Source organism: Solenopsis invicta, chromosome 11 (assembly GCF_016802725.1).
Source record: "Solenopsis invicta isolate M01_SB chromosome 11, UNIL_Sinv_3.0, whole genome shotgun sequence".
NCBI classification, from domain to species: domain Eukaryota; kingdom Metazoa; phylum Arthropoda; class Insecta; order Hymenoptera; family Formicidae; genus Solenopsis; species Solenopsis invicta.
This window is the reverse complement of record NC_052674.1, coordinates 1,988,307-2,015,578: the sequence shown is the minus strand read 5'-3', so window position 1 is coordinate 2,015,578 and position 27,272 is coordinate 1,988,307. Positions and strand designations below refer to the sequence as shown.

Sequence of the window (27,272 nt, the reverse complement as noted above, 5' to 3'; positions counted from 1 at the left end):
ATTTGAGGGGTTGAAATTAAAACTACCGAATTTTTAAATTTTCAATCCTACTACTAAGCTTTATAAGCACAAAATGACATTTTTTATCTAAGAACGTAAGATGAAGAGACGATGAACTTGATTGCATATATCATCAGTTTTAAATAAAATTCTAAAACTCGTTAAATGCAAATTATTATCGTCAACGCGAGAGTTAAAGTTACAATAATAGCGTGCAACGGGGTTATCAGCGAGGTTTGACCCGATTTCTAATGGACGGGTGTCCGAGCAACAGTCATAAGAGGAATAACGGAAATCCCAAAAATCACCTGGACCCGTTATTAGCCGTTAGAAACGAAACCTGTTGGATTGGCAGAAGGTAGACTCCTCGCGAGACATCCAGCACGCTTCGTCACATTATTCTTTTACTCCGATCACACATTCGAGGGACCGTATCACTCGCAAGTTAAAATCGGTGATCAGACAGGTATTCTTACGCCATCATATTGCTCACATTTTTATGTCTGAGTACTATAAAATTTACAGATAAAAAAGAAGAAAGAATGTATTTTACAACATTTTACTTTAATTTAATTTAATATTTGATATTACTATAACACCATTTTCTCAACGTTTTTTTTTTTTATTTTCACGGAAGCTTTTTTCAGAGGATGGAAATCTTATGAAAATTCTTTTACCGTTTACATTGTATGCATACTTATTATGTAAACGGGCGCGTTGTATGTGTATAGATTGATTTAAATCTACAATGTCAACTGTCTAAGGATACGGTATGATTACTGTACGTTATTGTAGTAGATACCGATATATTTATCGGGTCCAACTCTGACACACATATACAATTCAGTCAATGAAGATTCAACCTCCAACTTTACGTGGGATACAAAAGTGGATTAAAATGAAGTAATTACGTGTGGTTAGCTTCTCAACTTGACGATACTTAAAAAATAAATTCTAATTTATAATCAATAATTGAGAAAATATAATTTTACGAAAATAAAACTGATAACAAATTAACAATTTTGGCAATAATTTACAAATGTACATAAATGCAATTGCCTCAAATATGTGCGCTATACATAGTTATAAATATATTAAATATAAAAACTAGCTTTCTCTGAAATTTTAACGGAAGTTGATAGTGGATATTTAAAATTTTTTTATTTCAATTTTTATGTTAAAGTATTTTCTTTTTAATTTTAAAAATTATTTTTTAGCGTAAAAAAACGTCATTCTTTTAGTTAATTTCAGTGTGCCAAATGATTCTGATCGTATCTAGTTGTAAAGCATTTCACACACGTTGCCGGTGTAACAAGACGCGCGCGATATACGATACGCTTTTCACTTATCGAGTGTTCGAGTTCAATGACCTCGAAGGTTCTTATGCTACGATGTCACATCTGTGTATAATCGAATTGTATATATTTTTTGAGATTTGACAAAATCATATGCATTATGAATGTGACGTCGCGAATATCAAATCAACTCTCTAGATCGTCCTGTTGAACTGCATCACGTCTCAAAACCAGTCGAGTTCCTCAGCACAAACGTGACTATAAACAGAAGTTTTAGTATGCGAGAACTAGAGCTCTCGCGAGTGAGAGGTAGTAAATCTTTCGGTTCTAGGTTAAATATGCGTCTGAGCATAATCACGCTTAGCATACGGGCATCAGTGTCATTTTCTTTCAATAAATTTTTTCTTTCTTTGAGCTAATACACTATTGATAAGCTTACAATTAGTAAACCATGTTCCACTATATATATTTTTTTTCTTATAAAATCAATATAAATTTTTTAAATTAAAATAATATTTAATATTAGAAGCATTATTATATCATAAAAATAACACAACACGTTTGACACGTACAGATCGCTTTTTTACTCTCAAAAGACTTAGAGGCGAAGAGATATATAAGGCTGTTGGTAATTAACGTATGTTTTTTTCTCTTTATAAGCCAAACTAGCGAGACAAACTCAATGCGGTATCAAGTTGGAGCATTTTTTTTCTAGCGAAAAGAGCTATTGAGATATTTTGCTCTAATCATATATTGTCACGTCGCGCCGTGGCGAAAAAGTCGCGTCAATCTCACTTCAAGTTTCTCTAATGTCGAAATTGCCAGCAGCGCGCAGCGTTCCGCTAAGCTATCGCGGAAGCGAGCGCAGATACTAACGCTACGTTTTCCCAGGAATAGCGAGAAGGGATTTGAAAAAAAAAGATATCTGGGCGCCCGCGTCCACCTCTCAGAATTGTGTTCGCCATACACGCGCCGCGCGGCGCGATACCCTCCAATTAGAAGCTCGCGTGATCAAGCAACAGTACACGGAGCGAGCGAGGTACCGGCCAGCTAGCGCAACGCGGCGCGATAAATGAGTGGCGGTTTGGTATGCGCTCGCGAGTCGTATACACGCGTAGCTCAGGCACACGTACGGCAATAGCCGGTATAAACGTAAATGCGCGACACACGTGAGCGGTGTGCCCGCTTACTCGTTGAAATCGGGGCTGCAATTTCTGATTGTTTACATGCGAGGGCATTGCCCGGATGCCGCTTACCTTACACACATTCCAGATGTGTCCCACCACCACCTCCACCTCCTCCTACGGCCGCACCACCTTCTACTGCAGCACGCCGTGCGGAACGTGCACGGTAGTAAGTGCCCACTCTAGTCGCTGCCTCTCCTTTTGCCGGGCGCTTTATCAGGGAGCCGTCGCGCCGGTCGGTCCGACGCCGACGCCGACGTCGTGCCACGGAGGAAATCAGGAAATGCCACGAGTTCCAGTAGAATTTTTATCGGATTTATATGGGAAGTTGATCGGAGGGGTTTCACAACTTATTTACCTGCTGAATATTTTCATTTTACTGTTATCTCGACGAAGCAAAAGTTTCGATAACAGATATATTTATTATCATTCATGCGTTTCCTGTACCGATTGTAGCCTTGAAGAGAAAAAAGTTACGAAATATTTTTCTAAATATTTAACGAAGATTTATTGTATCGAGCGGTCAGGAAAAGAATCAAGTTTGATGTGTAGACGTTCCAGATGACACACACACTTCCGTTACGTTAGTGGCACACGGAAAAAGCAGTGAAACGTAAAAGCAGTAACGAAATCAACGTATTTGATTTGCTACTACTTGCGTTATTGCTTCAGTTTTAATTGCGATTGGCTGTTTCGTTCCCCAGGTAGAACACAAAGTTAAGAGCATCGTTATGACTTTATTTGTCTGACTTACAAATCAATAAATATTATATCTTATGACATCATTATGACATCATCGAGTAACAAATAAGTGATTTTTGATATCATTACGATTTGTGTGTTCTACCTGCCTGCTTACGTTTTTCTATGCGGCACTAGCATTATCTATCATTGATGCCTTTTCTTTCATCTTAATCGGTAACGTTATCGCATTTTTTTTTATCGCATTTTTTATCGCATTCTTTTACACGAACGTGGTATCCAAGGTCCATTCAAGAGCGGAAGATCACGGAACCGATATCGATTAGCCAACTATATCAATCGGTCGGTCAACGACCCGCGCGCATCGTCATAAGGCGCAGCGTACGTGACCAGAAAGCGCCGACTACGTGCATCTCGGTGAATTCTATTGGTACATAGAGCACCGGTTAAGCCAACCGCCGCGAATTCGTTAAGGAAGAAGAATGCTGGATGCACTTATTGGTACGTGCGAAGAATTATGGACCTGCCTGCGAAGCGTGCGCCTAATGCGCGACGTTCGCAATAGTGATGGCACGCGATAGAATGCTATTGTTACGACTAACGCGATGTAAATCCACGTTGGATTAGCATTTACTAGCGCCGTATGAGGAAGATATCCTTAACCACGCCGGAAGATGGGATAAGGAGACTAGATAGTCAAATCGTTTATAAATAAAAGTTTCTTCTTCTCTGTGAGTACTTTAATTGCAAAGAGAATAAAGTAAAATCAGATTTATCCTTTTATCCAATGTTTATTGTTAGCATATGAGGTTGAAAAAACTTGGTATCAATGGCGTGACAAGGGGATGACACTATAAGGAGAATTAAAAAAACTTCTTTCACTCTTGTAGCGAAACAGAGTTAAACAAGAAAAATATCAATTTTTCTTACGAGATGTTGTTCAGATTCATTGCTTCTAGCCAAACTCAAAAAATCAAAATAGGAACAAAATTATTTAAAGTGGCAGTCAAAAATAGCGATTTTTTGAGAAATTTGTTATAACAAAACACGATTTTTTAATTTTTTGAAAAAAAAAACTCAAAATTTTCAAACTGTATTGGATGTTTGGCGCGAGAAATGACGTTTTTTTTTTTTTTTTTTTTAAATCGATCTAAATCTCTGTCAGTTCGTAATTGGGAAAAAACCAAGAGAAAAGAAAGTTTTGAAAAAAACGCGTTTAAAAATTTGAAAGATTTCAAAGTACAGTTACTAATACACACCTCGCACAATACAATTGTAGTGTGTTAATATCTGTAAATGTAACATAAAGAAACCTATTTGGGCAAGTTCATGAAGAGACTAAAAGTAAACTCAGCATGTTTCGTACCAAGTAACTCAGCATGAATCTAACGAACAATGAAGAGCACTTTTACTACATAAAAGAAAAAGTCGACAGGCCTTTTGATATTTCTACCAAATAATTTTTTTCAGCTATACGACGCTCGTCTACCTGGAGAAAATCAAAAGCCGAGCCTGTTAGACCTTTTTTAAAAATAGTATCCTTCTTTTTTTTTAATAAAATATCACTTGGTACTTTCAAATTCATGAATATGAATTAAAAAAATCCAATAAAAAAAATCCATTTTTTTATTACCTATAATCTCCTTAACCTGCTCGCCTTGTATTGCCCCCTGCCTCCCCCTTTTTCGCCTTTTGTATAATAAAGCCGCACGAGACAATTGCGATAACGGCGACGTAACGTCTTCCCGTTCGTTCCACTTTGATTTTTCGCTACGGCCAAGTTACAAGTATATGATGAATACATGTAGCTCTTGATACTTTTAATCCCTAGTATAATTAGAACCACAGACATAATTTGCAAACGTAATTTTCATCGATTGCTAGAATTTGAATTCTTCAATACGGAGGGCAACGACCAAGACTGAAGCATCCATGAACTATGCTGCGGCCTACTTCAAATCTAAAATACGTACGAGAATACGTACAACCATCGACAAGAGATTAATAAGAATCATCAACCCTGGGTAAATTTTTGGGACCATTACAGCCCCAGGGATTTGGCGACAATTGAAGAGCGATGATGTTATCGACTATACAAGAAATTTATGATTGTTATTTGAACAATATATTATTAAAATCTTGATTTTTTTATTATACAAATACTTTATAAATAAGTATGCATACTTATAATGCAGTAACATTATATACATTGCTTCAAAATTTCAATCCTTATTGATCAGTTATTATCTCTGTCGATAATCAAACTTGACTTTTAACATTAAAGCTGCAGTTTTTAATAAAAATCGAGAATTTTCGGGTTACAAATACATAAACACATCTATGAAACATCGGGATAACAATAAATCATAAAATTAGTACTATATTATCAGTTTATCGTTTAAAATTTAACAGTCACACAAACTCCCGTACGGTAGCGGTCTTTGATAATCTCTCGTCGGTGGTACAACTATATATTGAAAAATCGCATATTTACCTATTTTCTATTAAATAAAGAATTGAGTAACAGCAAGTTCCCCCCAATCTCCTTTACTCGCGAATCCTCATAAGATTCTGCAGGCAGAGCCGAGTTACGATTAAGGAACATTTCGGACCTCGCGGCTCGTCGCGTCGACGCGTCGCTCCCGTGCGGCGAGAAATCCAAGGAAACCAGGTGTGCGCTTCGCGTTGTTCTCGACTCTCCCCGATTTCCATCACGTGAAATCCCCGCTCGCATACCATACGTCCGGCCGGCATGTCCGATTTAGCATGCCGCGAGTCGTGCCTGCGACGACGTGGTCGTGACCGTACTTCTTGCGCGCGCCCTGTGCTCGTCCGCCCGCGGCGCTCCTTGGACGGGAAGGGAGCAACCGACACGTCCTCCACATGGACGGTCGTTCACCCTCGTCACTGATCACAGACAGAGCGTAGACCGCGTTTCTCCGTCCGTCCTTTTCCTCCATCTTCGTCGCCGCTGTTGCTCGCTGTCCGCTGCTCTTCTCCTACCTCTTCGTTCGCTTCCTCTTCTTTGATTATCGAAACGAAGCTTGAGTCATTTTCGTCGCTTCCAACGCTCTCTTTTCCTCCTTTTTTTGCGCATTATAGATGCAACACTGCTAGATGCTTTCAATTTTCGAGCATGTCCGAGCGTTCGCGAATGTACTTGCGTTCATCGAGACAAAATAAAAGAACGGGGCCTGACAAGAGGGGTGGAGAGGGGGCATGATAATTTTCTCCACAGAAGTCTGTTTCGCGGTCGTTCACCTCTTACAAACGGTCACATAAGGGGTACGGACGTAATGCGCTGCTTCTTTATTGTTTTTTTCTTTCCTTTACCTCTTGTTGTCGACCAAGAGAGATTGAATTACGACTAATTTTTGTCCCTTCATCTTTTTACATTCCAGTTACTCGCAATGATCGCGATCATGTTAAGATCAAATTATATCATTGTTTAATTAATTCATATATATTGGACTTTTTTTCCTTGATACTCCTTATTAATGTATAATATAATAAAAACATGGGATATTAGTAAGTATGAAACTTTTTATAATGATATTAAAATATTTAGATATTGTATTTAAAAAAGTCTTTATTTTTATAAAATAGACGTCAAATTGAGAAAAGTTTTTGCAAAAATTAGGAGAAAGTGCACTTCGTGATTAACCATTGGAGAAATCAGAACGCAAGAGAATGTATAAATATATATATATATAATATATATATATATATATATATATATATATATATATATATATATATAATGTACGCATGCACATGTACAAAATTTTATTATATTTAAAATGTTCACAATTATCTTCTTAGATGAAAGATTTAATTACAGAATTAATCGTTTATTAAATGTTACTTCAAAAGTTTAGCGATTGATGTTAAATCTTTAAAATATAATTTGGATAGCGCGAACAATTGCTTTTTAGCTTTTTGCTCTTTAAATGTGTCATATTAATCTTTAATTAGAGAGTTTTAAAGAATATAATCTTGAATTCTGAGAAAAATAAAAATGCAATATTATTGTTTTATAGAACAAATATAACTTTCTTAAATAAAATCAAGACTTCCGTTAGTCGAAAGGGAAAATTACGAGAGAAGTATAGGAACCTTTAAGGATGTGCGTTCAAATTTATCACCCGAGTGTCCACTGATATTATTTTATCTTTGTTTACTAAATGTGAGACCAAAATGGTACTTCGCAGCAAGCGTGCAAATTTGTCCTCGAGAACCATTGTTACCACATGGTAATCGCAGCTGACACTCAAATTATTTGAAATTGCTTACAACAATGTGACAATACCTACTGAGCAGATTTGTCACGCCTGTAGAATAGCGATTAATGTTCAAGGCTAAAATGGATTTTCAAAAGCAGCCCAAGTGTGGGATTTGACCGTCATTAGGAGCGGTTTTATTTATTAGCTCTCGCTTTCCGACCGTTGACGAGGTGTTTGCGACGCATTGTAGATCGTTCGCAGCGGGGAACCGATCAGAATCATGCAAGCTTAGTGCAGGAAATAACACGTTACAACGAGTCACTGTTACTTTCATTTTTTCATAGTTTGGTAATGATATCACCATGTTTCATAATGGTAATGCGCACAAGTGCGAATAGCCATTTTTAACCAATAATTAACTCATCGTTACTATTACGCGTTAAATGTTGAAAAATAGTAACTTGTAACTTTACTCGTCACGAGTCAAAATAATGCGTTACCAATACGTTATACTTTTGTTCATTACATAACAACTCAATTAACGAAATTTACTTTTTCCACATCCTAAGACTGAACTTCCTGCATCGTTTATCTTTTCTTTGTTTCTCCTTAATGTGAAAAGAAAAAGAGAAAAGATAAACCGTGCAAGAAGTTCAGTTCCTGGAGTATGGAAAAAGAACAAGCTTTATGGTTTCGATTCTATACTCGGTCTAATATGATCCAGTACTATATGTCAATAGGCCACTCCATCTACCCACTTAAAGATTAAAAAATACAACAGTCCTGTCACAAAGCCTTCTTTCTGTTAAGACGGAAGAAAATTAAATTCTGCCTTATTTTAACTTGATTTGAAAACGGGTTTTTCCAAAAAAATGAGTCAATATCGAGCGATATCAAGCAATAATAAATTAGCATAGGTCGGCGTCCGCGATCGATCGAAGATAGTCGATTTAATCTTCGTACTCTGTACCTCACCGAATCGCGCGAGAGACGACGTGAGCACGTCCATGTATTTTGAACGATATACTCGTATTCCTAAGACCGCGAAGGTTATCTGGATGCGCACGTGGAGTCCTTCATCGACGAGACGAAGTCATGAGGATAATCGAGACACGCATGGCTCGTCGCGATATCAATATTCCTCTTTCATTGACCTGTACTGAGCAAATGACGAAGACAGAATTGTTACGTTCTGGATCAATGACCGAAGAAGTACAATCTCACACGAATACACATTTCGAGTGCATCGGCGTGCGCGCATGACGTTTGCGTTGCGAGAGAAACTTATCAAAGTGCGAAAAAAGTGATAGTCGCGCCTGAGTCGCGATTATTATTACTACGTTAGATAAATTCAATGTAAATTATAACGCACTTAATTACACAACTAATCTTAAAATGGAAAGTTTTAAGAGATCCATGATCGGGCACACTTTAACTTTTTGATGTCTCGAAAAATAATCTATATTAAGATAAAAAATTTGTCGGAACGTCGTAAATATTTAATTTCATTATTTTTTTATATACAGGGTGACAATTGGAATTGTATTTAAAGTAAATGATTATATTTCTTCTTTTTCATTTAGGCGGTTATTTAGCTAATTAGATTCTAGTACTTGAGATTGGTCAATTTTAAATAAAAAATAAATGGCAACTAAAAGACAACGCTGTTCCTAGTGCGCATGCAAATGTTGTATTTGAGTATTTCTTCTTTTAATTTCTTGAGACAGTTCGTACGCGCATTTCAGTTTATTTTTGAATCCTTTTTAGCGATCTTCTATAATGCTACTTTTTGTCATTTTCCCCATTATCTTGTATGACATGGGCTCACTTCTACAGAGAAAAAAAAATTGTTGACCTGACAAAATTGATTGCTGATTTGACTGAATTGCTTAACTTGATTAAATTTTTTTAGTTCAAGTATTTATGTATTTAAGTTAAATATGTATAAACGCTCGAGCCAAAGTAATTTAATTTAAATACTTGAATTGAAAAAATTTAATCAAGTTGAATAATTTAGTCAAGTTAATAATATTTTTTCTCAATGTAATAATTTTTACGAATTAAGCTCATTTTTGGCTGAACGGTTATGTCAATCAACAAACAAAATTATAAGTTTTACGGAAGAGAAAATTTGAATGTGTCTATTACCGTTCCTCTTCATCTCCAAAATGTCTACTCTTCATTCCCAAAAAGGCTAACATTTCTGTGAAAGAAGTGTACTTGAAATTTTTTTTAAAAGAACCGTTACCGGCGAAAGTTATAAAGAATTATTGAAGACTAAATTCTTTCTTCATGAAAAGAAACGAGGATTAGTAAAGAGAAATTTTATTTTATGCAAGATAGACGCGATGTATTTGAATCGATACATAAAGTGTAGTGTGGCAGTAGAGTGAATAGTTTAGGATAGCCAAAAGGATTTTATTTGCTTATGAAAAATGGGTTTCGATAGAATTGAATTTTGGCACCTGAAATTTTATATGTTGCAGCTTTCGGCATCCTGAAGAAATGTCTCTATAGATGCTCCTGGAAATCAATTTCTTCGTCCGCTACGAATCGGTAAAGATCAATAAATGGCTCTAACAGCAATAACAGCTATATATCCGCGATTGCTCCAAATTAATTTCCGCTCTCATGACACGGAATCAACGACGTGGCTGTAAAATGATTTCTTGTGTGTGTGTGTGTGTGTGTGTGTGTGTGTGTGTGTGTGTGTGTGTGTGTGTGTGTGTGTGTGTGTGTGAATTCGTGTGTTTGTATGCTACGTGTGCATTAATTTATTCCAATTTGTGCCTTAATTTCAACCTGTTGATAAATATAAAATCATGAAAACACAAAAAAAGTAAGAACAAGATAAAATATCTATTTACTGTTTTATTCAGAAAAAAATTGTATTCTTGTTTACATAAATAATGATAACCCTGCTTATTTATAAATTTACATATCTAATCTTCTTTAAAAAATGTAATAATCTTAAATTAGTAAAATATAATTTTATTTCAATTTTGTAATAGTCCTTTAAAAATTACAATATAATTATCTTGATAATAATAATATACAAATAAATTTAAATTAAAACTCAAAATTGAAAACCACAATACAATAAAAATAAATCAGAGTCAGGTTAATGGCGTGCAAAGATTAATAAATTATTTTTTTACTAGAATTTTATTTTTCCAAGTGTATATGAACGTTCAATTTTCTTCGAAATTATCCTCAGCGTTGTAATCTTTTTACGTTAGGTATCCTTAGTTCGAGTGAGCCAAATTATTATTCGATTGCATCATGGATCAGGATATTTATTTTGAAGGAACATGTTTCAAAAAACTATGGACTGGAATATTTAGTTTTCTCCCTATAATCTTCTAATCTACTAGGCCAATTATGAAACTATAATCACAAAGACAAATCAAGAAGAAGCCTACGTCACCCCCCAAAAAGTCGAATATTTTCTTAAAAGAATTATGAACTATATGCAAATTGCATATATCTATTAGTCTTCTTTCATTAGTGTATTTTCCTTTTTTATAACTTTATTAAGCCATTTGATCTCTATTTTCTCGAATCGCAGTTGCGAGTGTGATACGAGCATTATTACCTCCTTCCCATGCGTATTTTCGTACGTCTGGTCGACTTTAGTACAAAAAAAATGAAAAAAGAGAGGTATTTCTAAAAAAGTGAAAAAAGAGTTGCGCCCATGCCTGTATACAAAATTTCTCCATGCATGTAAATTTATATCTGTTTAATGCTGTGTAATCTTTTCTTCAATATTTTAACATTTCAAAAATAAGAATATTCTCAAAACAAGATTTTTCTATTTTCAGACAATTTCGTCGAAACCCAATTTCCATAAGAAAGTAGCGAGGTTTTTTAATCATGGAAGTCTGAAATGGCCTCCTTATTTACCTGATTTGAATCCGTGTGACTTTTTCCTCTAATCTCTAATGATATCTCAAATGGTATAGATAAATGACTGTACAGCAGTTTGATGCGCCACTTGCGGCTCGCAGGCCGCATAACCATGGACTACAGGCCGCAAGTTATTCACGTCATTTGTATAATGAGTATATAACACATTATATATGCACTACCAAAATAGACATGCAGCCTGCAAGATTTTTTCTATTTCTAAAAATAGTCGTTTAAAAAAGGCTACGCATTACTGCAATATCCTCAAAAGATTGAACAGCTTTTATATTTGTGTGTATGTGTATGTACTTGTGTTGTCTTGTGTTGTCTAATTTAAATAAAGATAAAATATCTCTAATGATTGTGAACGCAAGAAAATTCTAAATGGAAAATTAAAAATACATAATTTTGTAACAAAATACAGTGTTTTTTAAACTAAACCAATTTTTTTATTTATTTTCACCATTACTTTTTCACTTCCATCGATTGTACAGTGCGTCACATTTTTGTAAATCATGTCTTAAATAATAAATATTTCATTACTGTGAGTCTAGAATCTGTTAAACAACATTTTGACAAATATAATAGTTCAAGTTTCAATGTAAAGTATTGATTATTAACAAAGTTACTCAACGAAATGTAAATGGCTGTTATATTACTCCCTTCCCTATACATGTAATATATATGTATATACGTACATGTATTTAATTAGATTTGTATTATGAATTTCTCCAGAGCTTTTATTATGCAGAGATGTTTTCGAGGAGGAAAAACAATTGTATAAATAAATGTAATAGATATTAAATGCGAATTTACGTGTTTTTTTTTTTATAAAAAGGAAAGGGTATTATCATTTTATCGCGCATTGAAATACGAGTTCGACTTCACCGTTTTTGTAAGACTGACGCTGACATCGCTTTAGCGCAAAGTGCTAATTCCGTGGAAATTCCACGTTTGTAGACAACGACTCGAGTTTTGGCGAGTCTAAGCGACTTATCACCCACTGGAGACGGACAGAGTTCGTAAACTGAAACGAACACGTTACATTCGTTCAAACGCGTAACGAAAACGATTCCGTCTGCTGCTGCATAAAGTGATCCGATTGAAAGGGATATCATAAATCAATTTCAGTTAGATAATCAGATTCCTAAAACTGTTTTCTTTTCGTGTCCACGTGTTTAATTACTCTGCAACACGTGATGAACATATAAACACGCCTTGACTATTTATATGACTGATACAATTTTTATCATTTCACGTTGTTCCAAGGACCGCTATTTTTTGTTAAAAATGTTGAAAACTTTATATTATGCAAACTATACACCAATTATTTGCATTCTGATATTATTTGTTCAAATGTGGTTTTCCTTGTTTAGACAGGTCCCAACATATCGATAACTAAATATCAAAGTATCAACAGATGGTTTTACATGCGAATAATTTATCTCCAACTTGTTATAATGCAATACACTTTTTATTGAATCATTTAAAAGATCGATGTTTATTATCTGTAAAATTAAAATTTATATCAAGTTCGATCGATTCATATGTATATTTATCTGTCGCATGTAATACTGTATCTGTCTGTAACGCTTGCAATAAGTGTGCGTATCTACTCTGATATGTTAATCATTTAATTCTCAACAGAATATTATGAATAATCCTTGTGATTGATTTAATTAGACTTTGAACGTTAAATATCTGTGAAGGCGCAAAACGAGCGCAACTATCAGCGGCAGGTATGAAGCAGGTCGATAACCTGAGATGCAGGTTTATCGCGGCGAATGGCATATGATTCCGAATCGGTGTACGGCCGAGGAAAATTCATCGTGGGAAAGCATCGATCGCCTCAATGACTTCGTAAGCATTCTTTAAACAGGATACTTCTCATAGCAATGATACGCAGAAATACAAAGCGGAATTAAATAATGCAAAATTCAAAAATATAAAAACTGTTGTAGATAACATTGAGTATTAAGGAATTAATTAAAATAATTTATTAAAATTTCCTACAAATATCTTGATAATTTCATTCTTTCGTTTTTTTTATCATACTCACTATGAGATCACTTCCATTGTTAATTAGTAATTAATTAGTACGCACAAAATATTAAATGCACTGGCGCGACCGCCGTGCGTATTCTCAATAATTTTATAATACTTCGTTAGCGGTGCAAATCATTGGCCGTTTAAGAGAGTTCATTTCGTTCGATCACCCCGCCTCGAACCGTTTGCGTAATTACAGGCTTCATTAAGTTATATGAATATTGGCGCGCGGGATGAATGCGTTTGCGATTGAGATTAATTGGGCTTACACGTAACGGCCGTTTGCAAATTATGACTGTTCGAAATCTCGACGGGCGACGCGTCTGACCAAATGACCCCGAAGATTTGATAAGAGGAGGCAACGTCGGTGCAAAGTCATCGATCGGCACAATTCGCGAATTATGATGCAAGCGACCGATTATGAGACAGCCCGTTATTTCTTCGCACGGCACGTAGGCATTTATTGCGAAGTGTAATCTGCGCAAGCTGTACAGTCAAAATATATTCGCGTCAGCGTATCCATGCATGCGCGGAGTAATATTTTCAATCGCGATAAATTGCTCGTAACGACACTCGTTACTTATTTATTATCAATGTTGAATATGCGTTTTATCGTGAGCCGATTCTTCACTTTCGCTTCTAATTTACTGGTTTAAGTGGCACATATTAAGGTAACATTTATTTAATAAACTTGATAAGCATCTAATCCATCGATTGTTGTAATAATCAATCAATATTTTATTGATACAATTAGCAACATGTTGTAATATGTCATACTTTTTCAGATTTTTTTTAACACTGTTAGTTTTATTAGCAATAAGAAGATTATTTTTAAGATTTATTAATAAATTAACAATTGTGTACTAAAGTTATAGTTATGTAATAAATATTGGAAAATTATTTTGATTGTTGTTCTAAAAATTGTGACAATAAATTTTTCATAAATTAAAAACAAACGTGTTATATAATTAAAATAAAAATGAATCGCCCTGATTTAAAATGGCTTATTGCAATATATTCTTTTACTACTGAATTATATTACTTTTCTTTATTTCAGTGTATTTTTGTAAAAATATAAAATGTGATTAAATATCATGTTTGATTGCGATGTTATCTCTAAATAAATAGAGATTTTATAGAAGTATTTTTATTCACATTATTGTGCAATAATATGTTCCAATTATCTCTATTTTATAAAAATATATGTTTATCACTCTCTATTCAGTAATTAAGTTCAAATTATCTTAGTGCGTTTGATATTATCAGTTACACATAACTTACTATCTCGATAGGCTATTAAATAATTCTTAATTCATTGTGACGGTCAAGTGTTTGAGCAGTAATGAATCAATAGTATATGATTATAATACATGCGATGTTAATAAATCTGATTATGTTTAAATAATCAAATGATTTTTCTAAGCTCTTTTAAGCATCTTTGACACAAACGTTACCAGTGCAATAAATGTAATCCTTTATTAATAAAATGGACTTTTATATTTATAAAAGTGGGATCTAATTCGATCTTTATATTCTCTATTTTGATTATTTTTCACGTAATCAACATACAGAACGAGTAAACGATGTATATAATAACGTTTTTTGTCGCTGTGAATTCCTAAAAGAAAAGCTATAAAATAGGCGAAATCATTGATCGTGTATCCGATCTCAGTCTTTAGAGAACTAATTATATTTTGAGTCAAGTAAAAGATCAGATACGGACAATGCAAAATTTAAAAACTGAGACGAGATCTATCTAAAAAAATTCGTTTATGCGCTAAATCGTGTTAATTAACAGTTTCGGAAAATACAAGTATTAAATATTTATTTTTACATAATTTCCCGTGTATCTATTGTATTCATCATATTTTTTAAACAAAGTAACGCATCAACGACGACACGACGCGACCGTCGCGTCACTTGGTCTGAGGACAGCTCAATAATACAATTACTGCGAAGACCCGTCCCCACCAGAGGATTCGAAAGGATACTTCTGCCTGTGTGTCCCTCTCGACAAATGGATTTACAAGTAAGACCAAAGGTCCGCCTCTCTTTTCCCCACTTCGTTAATACCATCCTACCATAGGTGTTCCTATGTCTCTCTCTTTCGTCGAGGCCCCCTCCCATCAAGAATTACTGTCAGTTGATGCACTATATAAGACAGGCAAGGACAAGAAGGTGTATACTAGTACATTCAATCCTTCCGTGGCTCGCACAGTTCACGACGTGGCGAGCGGCAGCAAATTCGGCTGCGGCGGTGACCGACATTTTTTTCTCTCTCTTTTTTTCTCTTCCATCGCTTGTAGATTCTTTCCTTTTTCCCCTTCTACTTTCCCCTGCCTGTTCTATGTTGCCCACGGTACGTTCTTGATTTGTAATTTATCTTTGCTTACGGCGGGACATCGCTTATTCGTCTCGCAACAGCCGCAGTCACAGCATCAGAGCAGCATTAGATATAAAAGACGAAGAGTTGAACGGACGTAGTACACTCGAACAAACGAACTGTATTTTTTTTTGTATCGAGAAACTAAGAGAAGAAGAAAACCGTTCAAATATAGAGACTTCGTATGGTGTGCATGCAGCAGTGATAAACCAAGCAACGACAGATATTCGAAGACGAGCGCTTCGATATTTTCACGGCGCTTTGATCAATCGGCGGTCCGTGATCGATACGAGATGTTGGTAAAGCAAAGTGTGCTGTGGTTGTGGTGGACGCTGGGTGGAAACAATTTCGAGGTCTTTTACTCCCTTCTAATATTCATCGGTGGTGCTGCAACGGTGTCGCGCATACTACGGTTGAAACGTAGTCTCGCCTTGCCGCCTGGTCCATGGGGGTGCCCGATCAGAGGCTACTTACCCAACATGACGGGCCCCACGCACTTGAAGTTCAAGAAATTGGCCGACGACTTTGGTAAAATATTCAGTGTCTCCTTTGGATCTGATGTGATCGTCGTTCTCAGCGATTATCAGAAGATACGCGAAATGTTCAGCAAGGAGGAGTACACCGGCAGACCGCACACAGATTTCATGAACATCATCAATGGATACGGTGAGTGTCGAGCAGAGTAAAAATTTCAATAACATATTTTATCTCGCGACTTTAGCACGCTCCCGTATCATCGGCGGGGCGGGTTAAAGCACTCCGCTGACTCGCTCGTCTTTTGCGCGATTTCACGTTTCATCGGTTTTATCGGAAGTTCTTCGCTCGTGCCGCGCGATTGAGATTGCTCTCAATGTCAACTGCCACTGGAACATTTTTTTTTTCTAATACGTTTGCTAAGCAAAACTAGCGAGATACGAAATTCGGGAAAACTTCACAGGTGACTTATCTTCCGCGATCGTTCTATTTGATATTTTTCAAACCGTCGCTTTTCCAATCGGTCATGGCTACAAGTTTCCACGCTTGCTTCTCGGTCAATGCTAACTTCGAGGTGTTGCAATCAATTCTCGGTCCGATCGGTGAAAACGCGCGAAACGAGTCCGTGGACGAACCGCACGTACAAACGTTCCCGCGATTCAACATCACCCTCATTGTTATTGCAGGCATCGTTAATACAGAGGGTGCCCTGTGGAGCGAGCAGAGGAAATTTCTTCACGATAAACTTAGAAAGTTCGGCATGATGAATTCTGGCATGGGCAGGGCAAATATGGAAAAGAGAATCATGGTGAGTATCGAATTTAGATTAATAAGCTTGTGTAATCTGTTCATTTTTCTCATGTGGTAAATATTTTAAAAATTTTCAAGTGTTAACTATTTAAGTGTCTCTTTGCGTGATATTAAAACAATGTGCTACATAAACAATATATAATTTATAATTTTAATAATGCACGAAAGAGAAACATATAATACTAGAAATTTACAATGTCTATACTTAAAAATAGTACAATATTTTTAAGGCAATATATAAAAAATTTTGCAAATGTGACATTGAAAAAATTTTTACCATATAAAAATAAATTCCCCAAAAATTCAATTCAAAATTCGGTAAAATAAACGATCACGATATTTTGATCTAGTGCGAGGTTGACATGTTTCTTCAAGAATTGAGAACGCGGAAGGAGGAGCCTACAAATATTTCATCCCCTCTTGCTGTGGCGATCAGCAATGTGATTTGTTCCCTCACAATGGGCGTGCGCTTCAGCAACGATGATCCGAAATTTAAAAGATTCATGGATCTCATTGACGAGGGATTCAAACTTTTTGGGAAATTGACGTACGCGAATCATATACCGATATTGCGCTACTTGCCAGGGATTAACGGCATCCGAAATAAGATCTCGCAGAATCGAGCAGAAATGGTTGAGTTCTTCCAACAGATCATCGATGATCACAGAACTCATTGGAAACTCAATGGAACCGACGGACTCATTCAGATGAGCGATATTCGCGACATTGTTGATGCGTATCTGTACGAAATTCAAGAAGCGGAAAGAGAAGGCCGAGATCACGAACTCTTTCAGGGCAAAGATAAAGGTAAGCAGAAATCAATACTTTTAATAAGTACGCTACGCTAGTTTTATGTTTCAGTGCATTGTTACAAGCACAAAATTATTAACATATTCGTATATGATGTATAATATAATGTATAATAAATACGAACCCTTTTTTAAAAAATTGCTTGTTTTTCTTTTACAGATCGTCAAATGCAACAAATTATGGGCGACCTCTTCTCAGCTGGCATGGAAACGGTGAAGAACACCTTGGAGTGGTCAATGGTTTTCATGCTGAATTACCCGGAAGCGGCAAAGGCGGTGCAGAAAGAATTGGACGAGAAAGTAGGAAGAACGAGATTGCCTTTATTAAAGGACCTTCCCGATCTTCCGATCACCGACGCGACAATTCAAGAGATCCTTCGCAGATCCACTCTCGTGCCGCTTGGAACCACGCACGCCACTACACGGTAAATTGATGTTCGATTTATTGTTCCCGTATGATCTCGGAAAATCCTCTGTGCCACCCATTTCTCGTTCGCGCCGCATGGCCGGCCCTTTCCCTTTCTCTCTACATAAGTAAAGAGCGGGTTTCACAACGGTCTCACCTTCCTCTTCGGGCTGCTTTCCGTGTCTGGCATATCAGTACGCGCGCGCGTTTGTTTTGGATGATTATATTCGGCAAGCAAAAGTGAAAGCACTTTATGCGTGACTCCTGTCTGTTTCGATCGGGTCGAACACTTTTCGGCTGTCTCCCCCTCCACCCTTAGGTAAGTGGTCAATGACCCTCTTTCTTATCCAAAGAGTCGTTCCTGTTCGAGTGAGGGCAGATAGCCTCTCGCGTTAGGAATGATCGCGCACGAAAGTAATGACCGCCGAGAAACGTTAGAAACGGCGCGAACGGCACGGTTTCACTTCTTCGCGAAGAACGCGGCCAGAAAGAGCGTGACGAGCGCACGTGCGTGCGTGTAAAAAGATACAAGTTGGTGTTTGACTTCGGCGAATTAGTATTTCATATACCCATAATCATTGAAATATGCGATTATCAAGCTTTAAGCGCAGTAATTAAATTTTGCGTGAAACTTTAAATTTACACGATCATGCTTTAAAAAAAAAAAATTATTAATAACAAAACAAAACTTTTATATGTATATAAAAAATATAAACCCTTTCAAAGATTAACCATCTGTAAGCCATCGATTGATCGTTAATTGGGATCCATTGTAAAAACGTTTTTCTAATTAATGTTGCAGAGATGTGTCATTGGACAACTATACGCTACCAGCTGGTACTCACGTAATACCTTTGCTGTACAAGGTGCACATGGATCCGACACTTTGGGATGAGCCGGAAGCCTTCCGACCTAGTCGTTTTCTCTCCGAGGATAAGACAACAGTTAACAAGCCAAAATACTTCATGCCCTTCGGTGCCGGTAGACGAATATGCCTAGGCGAGACGCTGGCACGCATGGAAATCTTTCTGTTCTTCAGTTCGATGATGCACATGTTTCATCTGAACCTGCCCAAGGACGCCTCACCGCCCAGCTTGGAGGGCAATGTCGGCATCACGATATCACCGAAATCTTTTGAAGTTTGCTTACAGTACAGAGGTCTTGATCAGGACTGCGGTAGCAACGGGCCCCTGCGTAATATCGGCAGCCATTAAGTATTTTCAACAAACTTCAAAGCACGGGCACGGTATTTGTTCCTATTGCCGCAGGAGAGGCCAACAAAGAGATTCGTGTGCTGATGTCATGAGTCCATCTACGCTAATGCACGCGCCGAAATGTAAGATTACGTTTAATTTTATATTAACTATCAGAGAACGATTGAAAGTTTACGCTTCGTCGAAATCTTCAAGTACAAATCAAACATTTGTGAAAAGTTTTGACATTCCTAACTGAAAAGTTTATAAATTAGTTTTATTAAAAAAATGAGAAATTTTAAGTTTTATTAAAATTCACTCTTTAATTTTTAGAGCTAGAAATTTTCTCTGAAAATAAAACTTGATCGTTCTCTGACATCTAAGTATATTTTAGTATTTAAGTGGATTTTTGAAAGAAAAAAAAAACGGAAAAAAAATTAGTAGATTGTGGAAAGTTAAACTCTTCGCACAAAAACATCGTTAACGTATTACGGATATTCTTGTACGGAGAACCTAATAATTTTGATACTTCATAGAATCGCGTAAGCTATAGCGAATTCGATTATAGTAAATTGAACCGTATTAGAGTGCACTGGCACACTAAGTGCGCATTAAAGCCGTTGTAGATTGTTCTAAACTGATTGTAAAAACACAAATATTTCGAACGATAAAATATTTCCAATTTCACACAGAAATGTTATTTTTTGTAACACATTCTGTATAGTTTTTTTTTAAGTTGAAAAGGATTTTTTTATTGCCATGCATTAGATGCCTATTAGCATCATTATTATTAAATTATTTATTGAATTGTTTGCAATATTCTACTACTTTCCTTTAATTTTAGAAATGTTTTAATGTTTTAAAAAATTTATCGTGTAATTTGATGAAGTTAAAAATGTATAAGAAAAGAGGAAGATAACAATGGATAAAATGATAAATTATTAATTTTTTTTAAATTGCTAATAAACGATGAGCCGATACTTAATTTATTAAAGATTTTAAATAATAAATAATTTTTGGTAGTTTTTAATTTCTGTACACAAAAATGGACAATATAATAAGAAATGTATTTGACTGCACCTATTTTTGGGCAATTTTTGGGTGTTTATTTATGAGAAATGACATGATTATAGAAAAATATTTTCTTTGTAAAATCACAATATGAGTAAAACGAAAAAATTGTCAGAGTCTTAAATAACTCATGTTAATATGCGAAGAGTTAATGTACGCACTAGTCGGTTCAATTGAATTCGCTATTAGGTGTAAACTAGATTCTCGAGCGTATATTCAATACTCGATTCCCAACTAATCCGTTTAACTTTGGTCCAGAGTTATCTTACGTGACCCCATTCCTAATTTCTAAATTCATTTAAGAGGGATAGAAAGATTGAAAACAGGTTTTAGAAATCGGCAATCTTTTTTATTGTTTTAAATTCATGATTTCATAAACGTGGCTTCTTTTTATCGTGCATATGAAAAAAAAAAAAAAAAAACGTTAATCGCGTAGTGATGTAAACATCATTGAGTTGCTGATTGCAATATCGTAATCACATTAAAAATTCTGAATAGTCATTTTACTGGCGCCGGGATCACAATAGTAGTACATAAATAACTTTTTGGCAAGGAGATAACTCCTTTGTGAAACTAATTACGAATACTTTAGTATCAAGGAACGAAATAAAGCAGAAGTCTTCCACGACAACACAACAAACGATTTAAAGTACAAAGGAAGTTAGAACAGCTTTCACTATCTTCTCTTCCTCATTCCTTCTTTTCCTTCCTCTCATTTCATCTTAAACTCATCACTCCAATTTCTTGTTACCCCGAGTATTTATTACTTTGTAAATGTTACTTTGTTCCCGTTCACCCTTGCTCTTCGCCTCGTATTTATTTGCGCGTATTCCAGATCGGCGAAATCGACGAGATTTCGTCTCGGACGATCTTCGATAGCGTTAATCCGCCATATTGTGATAAATCGTGGTCCTCGTCGGAATATCTCGACTAGAATTGTCGGTTTATCACATTAACCTTCTAACCATGTTCGGGGTTTTTTCGACCCAAAGGTTCTTTGCGGAATTCTCATGATATTATTGTTACACTTTTGCAGATTACAATAATTATTCTATTCACTAAAATATGTCAAAATATTGTAGACATTCAGAAAAATCGCATTTGAACCTTTCATTGATAATACTCTAATACCACCATAATTTTTGAAAAGCGTTCAAGTCAAAAAAAGATCCGAACATGGTTAACTACGTTAACGAGTTCAAAAGCAATTCCAAACGATCCCGATCACGATCCGAACGCCGTCGACTCGCCATAGATCTCCGCCGACGAATGAGGATATCCGAAACTCCTCTTTCGTTCACGATAGTAGTAATTCGATTAATTAAGATAGATAGAAAGTGAGCGAGTGAGCGAGCGTGAGAAAGAGATTTTAGTATGTAATAGGTGATTCATTTGATTGTGCGTGAACATTAGCGTGAATTTACTGTATGCGTTTATAATGTTACATTTACTTTTTAAATCGGAATCGGATGAAACCTTACTGATTTGCAGTGCTATCCTTATAACTGTGATCATCAGTGACTGTTCACTGTCTTTCAGCGATTAAGAGGGACATTTTCACTAATCGGTATATTATCCCTGAAAGACAATGCACATTATCATTGATTGATATAATTAATAAGTATAATCAATAAGCATAATTAATAAGCATAAGTAAAATAAAAATATAAGTTATAGCACTGAAATCAGGCTTCACTTTTTCAGTGAACAGTTTACTGATTCAGATTTAGAGAGTATGGGTTTGGTCGACGAATCACGTGCCGAAGGTATCTGTTCTTTTTGGCAGAACTTCCTGTACGATTTATTTTTTCTTTTCATTTTTCCAATGTGAAAGAAAAAGGTAGAAAAGTAAATCGTGTACCAAGGTTCAATCAAAAAGAGCAGACCTAAGAAAATGCGAGACTGCCCTTGCACCTGATGCTCCTCGCGCCAACATCGCGGTGTCATTAAGTCACTTTTCCAGTGACGATTCTAGCAGTGCGGGCCGCACCTGCGTCAATTGATTCGGCAACGAATCGGTCGGACAGGACAGGCCAGGCCCGTGAACGATTTTCGTGAAAGTCACCGTTGTAAGATTCCGTTGCGACATCCGCCATTCGGCGACGACCACGCGGCACAGCGCAGCGCAGCGCGGAGGTCGTTAATGATAGAATGAATATCGATTGGGCCGATCGGATCGATCGGCCACTGTACGACTCAGGTGCAAGCGCAGGCTAAAGGCTGTGAATTCAAGTATCCCGGGATGTACGGTCGACGAATCATTGTGACGTCGTATAATCAGATTTCCCAAAGATATCCCAGGCTGTGCATCCTAGAAGCGGCGAGGAGTCGCATAGCGACGTTTCCCGATCCTGAGATTAGGGGCGCGAATCCGAAACCGTGTACCTTACTTTTAGTTTAACCGTACTCGACGACTGACGGATCTGCTTCCACGGGGTCGGCGCCGTGTGCATAAAGCTCCCTCGCTCAAATATCCGATAGGGCGATAATTATTTTACCGTAGCATGCACGATTTACAGAATGCCGCATTGTGTTCACTCGTCAACAATCAAGAATATTTAATGTTCTTTTTCTATTAAATAAAGAAGTTTGACAACTGACATAAGTGTTCGATTTAACTAATTTATCCTTAACGCAACACTCAAAAAATTCTCACTTTTATGGATGTATGTATGATCTATACAATCTCAGCAAAGAGTGATTTATATTTTTTTAATAACACTAATTTTTGAAGTTTTAGCATGTAATTGAATTCTATGAAATTACTATTGATTTTAACTGCGTAAAATTAAACTAACAAAATGTTTTTAATAACCTTTAAAAAGATTTTATATAGGTACTGTTTATGCATATTCTTAGTTTTGTCGTTAAAATTATCGAACGTGACTGTACAATTAGACAATCCTAAGCTGCGACCTTTCAACGCTCTTACCACATATCTCTGCATATTTCAATGCTTATTTACATTTGAAACCTTACAACAGATTAATTTTTAATTAATATCTTTGTCATTTTTTTATCATTTTTTAATAACGTTGCCTAATTCTTCACGTTATATTTCTTCAATTGATCAAAAGTTATCTTTAGCTTGTAAGTATATCTTTATCAGGTTTTTACTCATATAAAAAATCTGCACATTGAATGGAGTTGAATCCTTTTTGCAAGAATGTACAAAAATATTTGCTTTAACTATTCATATAATTGTTATGTATATTGATGCATTTGAAAAAGTAAGGTAATATATCGTTCGTATAAGTTCGATACATCTATTACATAGATCTCAACAGGGACGTTATCGTTCACCGATGGGCGCTGAGATCTCGGAAAGAGCGTTGCTTGTTCTAGGAGCAGTAGAGGGACGTCAAGGACTATCCAGTCAGCACACAATATATTTTTTAAATATTTAAAAAATGTTATAATAAAAAATAGATATTTAAAAAATATTTTTTGCTGAGTGAAAAGTAAATAAGACTGCGCTAGACAAATTACTAAGCGTCATACCAGACCCAGACTTCTCATTAGTGACAATTCTTTCTGTTTAACTTAGGGTAATTTCATCTTTGTTGCTCTATTTTCATAAATAACTTGAAAATTTCAGTCTTTAGTTATTTTATTTTCTTTAGTTTTAATCTAATTTGAAGATTCAAAAATACGCATAACTACACTTTAAAATTTTAATTAAAGAAACAGTTTGAAAAGGACAATGAGCCAAAAAAAATTAGGAAACTATAATCTATCATAATAAAATGCCATGTATAAACTTTAATTTTCTTAGAAATTATAAGGTCAATCGATTCGAAATTATAATATAATATTAATTTCGCTTTAAAGAACATTTTGTATAATTTTCAAACAAATTAAAGCATTTTAATTTTTCGATATCTCTTTAACAAGAATTCACTAAAAAACTCAATCAGAAGACATTCATTTTACGAATGTTAAAAACATTTCAAAACGCAGTATAAATTTACTAATCTGTCGATTCTATAAATTGTGTAATTGTGTAATAACAAGTGTATTTATGCACAATTCTGTTGTTTAACAACAAAATAATTTTTAAGTCCACAGAAATATCTAGAGTTTTCATCTAGATATAGATAAAGTAACGTACTTTACCATTAATAACAGTGACGAGCATTCATTGCCAAATATTTCAACAAATTGAATTTTTTATCGATCGTTCCCGCGAAAAATTTCGTCTGGAAACTGCAGTCTTGGAAACCGGATTTTTAAGGATGAGTAAAAAAAAAGACTCGTGCCTCTTCGGCTGCATGCACCATCGGCCTTCGACTCTGATCTCCGAGATCGTACGCTCATCCCTTCTTGCTGCTGCTCAATACTTTGAAGACTTTAGCTTGGGGTCTACGAAAGAGGACTGAATTGGGCCTAGCTTTCTCTTCCACTGGTCTCGCATTTGATAGAACGCTTTTTTTTCGTATTCTGCTACATAGCTAAAAATAGTCACAAGTAGATCCGATTTCGCTGACTACTTTAATTAGGCAATTAAAAAGGAAGCCGTAATTAATGCCAGATTAAAAGAAAATATTACCATGTTCTATTAGAACACTTTTGTGACGCTATAATGAATCCTATTTTAATGTTACACAATAAATTGGAATAGGAAAAGCACTTTATCATGTATTTATTATTATGTATTGTTTGATTGTGCTTCTTCAAAGATGTTTAACCAAAGTTTAAAACTTATACAGCTCGAACGTAATTGTCAGTGGAGTCATTAATCTAACATTTTCACGTATAAAATCTCCATGATATTTGGAATTTTAAGAATGAGAAAAATTGAAGGTCTATTGGAGTAATTATTTATTGATTCTCTGTTAATAATCCCGCGAGTTGGCTCGTACGTACGATACATAAGTTTCACGTGGCACCACAAAACGACAGACGAGCGCTTGGTGCGCGCTTACATAAGAGAAACTCACGCGTTCTGGGTTTCTAACGAAATATCGTCGCCGAGTACATTACGCTGAGTAAGGTTAATGACACGAGAGTCAAGTGGCCCCAAACCGCGCACAAGTTACGTAAGGTCAGCTCAGCTGGCCACCAATGAGCCCCGGAGACGTGCATTGATAATGGCGCATTTCCTGCGATGTCGTTCATGTGAGAAACGCATTGGCGTTCCAGGTGTGCAACCGCGACACGTGGCGCCTGCTGCCCCAGTAAGGCCCTTTTACTTCGCTCTTCGGTACGTAACTTGGTGGCCTTTTCTCGCCGAAGAGTCGGTCGAGTGCCAACTGGCCTGCCACAGTGAAGACAGAAAGTTTGAAGAACCGTTGCTTCAAGGCTTGGCTCAATGAAGCAGGAAGAGGCGTTTTGTGGTTTATTTTCCTTTTTTTTTTATTACCCAGCACAAAGTTGAAAGTATGTTAGAGTAGGGCCTTTTTATGGCCTGGATCGCGCCTGGATTTCTTCATCTTTCTCCCGATAGAAGTTCGGCTATTACAATGAGGTCTGTCAAAAAACACCTGATCGCCCTTAAAAAAAAAAGTCTTTCAATAAACTGATTACTATATAGTTAACTGGTGAAATATCACCAGTTACTGATATAATAACTACAGTAATCAGTTTATTAAAATACTTTTGAAGATATTGTGTCATTATTTTTCCTAGATATATGTATACTACTGTGATCATAGCAAACTGACTTAATAGCATATGACCGACCAGCATTTCTCAATAAAAGTTATTAATGTTTTCTTATGTGTATATCTCAATATTAATATGAAGAAATTATCCATCTTATTGAACTACGAATTTAAAATAGAGAAATAAATCTGACAAGCAAAATAAAGATTAATTGATTCCTTTACACATAAATTTCGCGTTAGTTATATAACATTCGCATTTTATATTCATACATATAATACTATTCATATATCCCCTAATGACATTTAAAATCCACGAATGTTAACGTGGACAAGAAGCAGGAAAAGGCCTTCGGATGCATTCATCATTCATTCCAAAACCTCGACTTTTTCTCTTTATACTCCCAGAAAAGATGTCGAATTCTTGGGTTTATCTTAGGCACTGCCTTTCTTTCCTAAAACATTTCTTTCCTTTATCTTCTGTAACGGTTCGAAAATTAGTAGAAGGAAACGCAGCCAATTTCGGCTGTAGGTGAACGGTGCGCTTGTAGTTTATTCAAGGCCGCTACATTGTGAGATAAAAATGTGTGTTACATAACGCTGGCGGAATTTCACGAATCTGATGCGAGAAAAAGAAAAGTGAGAGAGAAAAGGAACATGAAGAAAGAACGGAGCGAAGAGGTTTATATAAAATCATCTCCCAATGCGTGATCGCGTTTGACATTTTAACGGGCTTACGTTCCCGTATTGGGAATCCACAGTGGTAAAAAATGTGTCAATGAGTGCGTTCGAGGAGATGCTATTAATGTTATTTACGTCATTCTATCCTTATTTTACATCTGAATGAATAATAAAGGTAGAATGAATAATAAGTAGCGCTAATAGCTTCTACCCAAACGCGCTCAATAAAATAGTGAGGTGTGTGTGAATAAACACCGCTCCATTTCCATAGGGTGGAGATTTTCTTCATACCTAACTCGTTTCGCTCCGTGCGCTTTAATAAAAAGCGTTCTTTTTAATATCAACAGATTAAGATATTTGTTGATGTCGAAATTTAACTGCCGCGGTTCGCAATCACGATGTAAACCAGCCCGCGGACACACGTCTGACATTCTGCAGCGTTCGTTACCGTTCTCGTTAATATCTGGCTCGTGAGAAACATACGCC

At 36.0% G+C, this 27,272-nt stretch overlaps 1 protein-coding gene across 2 annotated transcripts in view; it reads left to right on the top strand.

Annotated features, from left to right (window-relative positions):
* LOC105196981 (cytochrome P450 18a1) overlaps positions 1 to 23,102 on the top strand; it is a 92,071-nt gene extending 68,969 nt beyond the window's left edge. Inside the window, exons 4-10 of one of the 2 annotated variants that reach the window (XM_039454760.1) lie at positions 9,891 to 9,960; positions 11,226 to 14,027; positions 15,238 to 16,405; positions 16,900 to 17,021; positions 17,374 to 17,830; positions 17,993 to 18,257; positions 19,041 to 23,102. In XM_039454760.1, coding sequence (XP_039310694.1) covers positions 16,033 to 16,405; positions 16,900 to 17,021; positions 17,374 to 17,830; positions 17,993 to 18,257; positions 19,041 to 19,452 — 1,629 coding nt within the window. In that variant the 5' untranslated portion in view covers positions 9,891 to 9,960; positions 11,226 to 14,027; positions 15,238 to 16,032 and the 3' untranslated portion in view covers positions 19,453 to 23,102. Of the gene's footprint in view, positions 1 to 9,890; positions 9,961 to 11,225; positions 14,028 to 14,981; positions 16,406 to 16,899; positions 17,022 to 17,373; positions 17,831 to 17,992; positions 18,258 to 19,040 lie in introns of those variants that run through there. The other variant, XM_039454761.1, reaches the window with a different exon arrangement.
* Positions 23,103 to 27,272: the final 4,170 nt, after the last annotated feature.